This window comes from Egretta garzetta, unplaced genomic scaffold, assembly GCF_000687185.1.
Source record: "Egretta garzetta isolate BGI_Z169 unplaced genomic scaffold, ASM68718v1 scaffold397, whole genome shotgun sequence".
Lineage (NCBI taxonomy): Eukaryota > Metazoa > Chordata > Aves > Pelecaniformes > Ardeidae > Egretta > Egretta garzetta.
Window position 1 is genome coordinate 5546336 of NW_009260493.1, and position 3095 is coordinate 5549430.

Below are 3095 nucleotides of genomic sequence, written 5' to 3' on the forward strand. Positions count from 1 at the left end.
ATAAGAAGGAAATTAGTTTTAAATAATTAAAATGTTAATTTATTGGGATTTTTTTTAAATAATTTTTTTTCCACTTACAATATTTAAGGTTCACATTGAAAAAGGTGCAATATCAATTCATTTCTCACACAAAGCAAGAATCTGAAAATATATGTTAAAGTTAGCTAGGTTATTCCTAAAAGGCAGATGCAGTCATACAAAACGCACGTATCCATTTAGGCTTTGAAAAACAAGTGGAACTGAACAAAATGGCAACAAAACTGAAATATATGAGCAGGTAGCACATCCACGAATTGCATAAATATTTGTAAAGAAAAAGGAGTTTTAACAATGAAGAACAATCTTCAGAGAAAAGGCTACCTACTAAGCAAGTTCAAGGAAGGTTGGGACTACACCTATAACTCCTGGATTAGTTTTAGGCACACAGATCAATTCCTTCCAAATAATACCATGATGAACAGAACTGAAGCGTATGAATTCTAAAGTTCAGAAGTTACCAAGGAAGGAGTGGAAGGAAAAGGTGCAACTTTCTTCTTTGATGGCTGTAGCAAGTATTGCAAGCCTGAAGAAAAAGGTAATTTTGCAGTTGACTTTAGTGGGAGCAGGATTTCAAGCCTACATCCTCTCTGCTGCAGAGGCTTAAATGTTTAACTTCATAACAGAACGACTTTAAAGGATGGGACATAGGGAGCACCATGCAGTCCAACATTAAGTATATATGCAAGTTTTCAGGTTACCTGAGCCTGCTTAATTAAATTTGCCAAGTTCATAAATTAACATCACATGACTCCATCTGTATGACATGTATGTCATATACATACATGTATCTATAACACAACTATATCTGTATGGTCAGAGATATTACAATACTTACTTTTGGTTCCCAACCGCCGAATCTCCTCAACCAAGAGGCTAATTTCATGTTCCACATTCATTGTGGTCTAAAAAGTAAAATAAATTTTGACAAAGTTGTTAGGAGACCTGTAAATCCTTTGCACCATCCTGGCCTGTCCTCAGTTCATCAGGAACATCAGAGCACTTGGTAAATCCTGGTAGCCTGGAGACGCATGGCTACAGCATAATCTGAGATTTCAGTCTTGAACAGATAAAGAGCCTCCACATTTGATGGGAAGTGAAAAGAAACTACAGCCTAGGTACATTCTAAATACAAATATAAGGAGCTAATCTCAGCATATGAAAAACACGGGAAGGTTGGGGCGAGGGGAGGAGGGGGATGGTTTTTAGAAAAATGAGCTTAGGCTGCCACAGAATCAGAGCATCCTGGTAACGTCACGGGTCTTCAGGGGCTTTGCCACTTTCTGTCAATGCCCTCAATAAAAATGGAACATCCTCCTCTAAATTCTTCTCTAGGATATAGGATATGTGACAGGTTTGGTTTTTTTAAGCCACACCACAGCTTTCCACTTACCCTGGCCAGATACCACAGACGTCCAGCTGGTTACAGCAGGTCTACGCATGTGGTGCCTGAAAGGACAGCAGCTACCGCATGCCGGCTACTGAGAGCAGAACCGAACCAGAGACACAGCACACAAGTGTCCTAAGGCGGCCACCATTTATTGCCATTCACAGCGATCCCAAGGGACTGCTACACCGCCAAGCATATCCTGCGCATCCCTTTGCTGAGAAACACAGAAGTTCTCACCAATCTGCACTAACGCCTTGCAAGTTAGCAGATGGGAATGCTACAGCCACACAAAACACTATTTGGCTACAAAGCGTCCATGGTTAACAACTGCAGGCACCTGAAAGGTGTTCTGGGATCTAAGCTATGCAAAGCGGCATCAACACAATGAAACCTTTAGATGTGAAACTCCTTCAGCAAAAACTGGCATCGAGGTAAGCGCAAGAAACTGGGCCCCACAGGCAAAGCAAAGCATCAAATGCATCTTCCACAGGTGCGAGCAAAACATCCTGGAACAAAAGCTGGAGAGAGCGCTGCTGGAGCTGAGCACTGTCCGAAAAGGGTTCGGTGAGCTCTGAGATCATCTCTGTTGTTCAAGAAACCAGGATTTCTGCACAGATCTTGTAAGTAAGCAGGGGTAAAAAATTGACATCTGGATGCATGACAAACTCTTCCCGAAAGAAAATCTTCCTCTCCTTTCTTTTTTTAATTGAGTTAAAATAGTAAAAGTGACAGTTCCACCTCCTGACCCCTCATGATTCATCCAAGAGGCAAACCACTTAGTAACAGAGTCTGATTTTCAGGTCCCAAATTCACTTGCAAAAATCTGGTTTTTTAACAGGCAAAACTGAGCAAGCTTAGTAACAGCACGGATTTCGGGCAAAGGCCCATCCAAAGCCCAGTTTCATCCCTAACGTGTGGTAACAACAAACACTCGAGCAGGTATCAACAGGCTAACACGTAACTGCAACAGGACGCACGGCCGTGGTACCACCCCTGCAAAGCTGCCTTAGCAGGGCACGGCGACAGGGCTGCAGAATTTTAACTGCCTTAGATGAATTCTACAAACTTCTAGGCCTTGTTTAACTGAGCACTAAATACATCGCTACAAGTCACCGAGGAAAACATGACCCATCTACCAAAAAGCTTACGCTATCGTTATTCATTTGTCAAACTGCCAATTTTTATGTTGGTCGTTAGAGCGGCATCATTAGCTTCTCTTTAAAAGATGTTCTTTTAACTTTAAAGGCTTTTTTTACTTTAACTCTTTAAATTCACGCTAATTTAAAATTCTTTTCCCTCATGCACATACACTGTCACTTTCAATGGCAACATGTGGAATTTAAAAAAAAAATAAAAATCTGAAATCTGCCTTATTACACAACATTTTGGGGATCAGAGAACCGTGGCTGCGTTAAGGGGTAAGGAAGAAGGGACTCCAGGTATTTTAAGAACACTTAAATATTCACTTTATACTGTCATCCGCTCGACACACCAACTATCAAAAGCGCATGCCAGCCCCTAAGCTCTAGTATTTCTGACGCCAGCACGCTGCTGGAAGCCAGCGTGATGTTTTCGGTACGCAGTACGGAAACTAAAACTTCCCGTTATTCGCCGGAAATTCGCCCGCCCGTCACCCAGCGCCCACGCCCCCCGCGCCCACGCCTCCCGC

At 42.3% G+C, this 3095-nt stretch overlaps 1 protein-coding gene across 1 annotated transcript in view; it reads right to left on the minus strand.

Moving 5' to 3' along the window:
- The window catches only part of ABRACL (ABRA C-terminal like), a 4015-nt gene extending 960 nt beyond the window's left edge, over nt 1-3055 (minus strand). Inside the window, exons 1-2 of the mRNA XM_009644317.2 lie at nt 1430-3055; nt 875-941 (exon numbers count right to left, since the gene is read on the minus strand). Of these exons, the coding sequence (XP_009642612.1) occupies nt 875-935 (61 nt within the window). The 5' untranslated portion in view covers nt 936-941; nt 1430-3055. The remainder of the gene's footprint in view (nt 1-874; nt 942-1429) is intronic.
- Between the last annotated feature and the right edge of the window lie 40 nt (nt 3056-3095).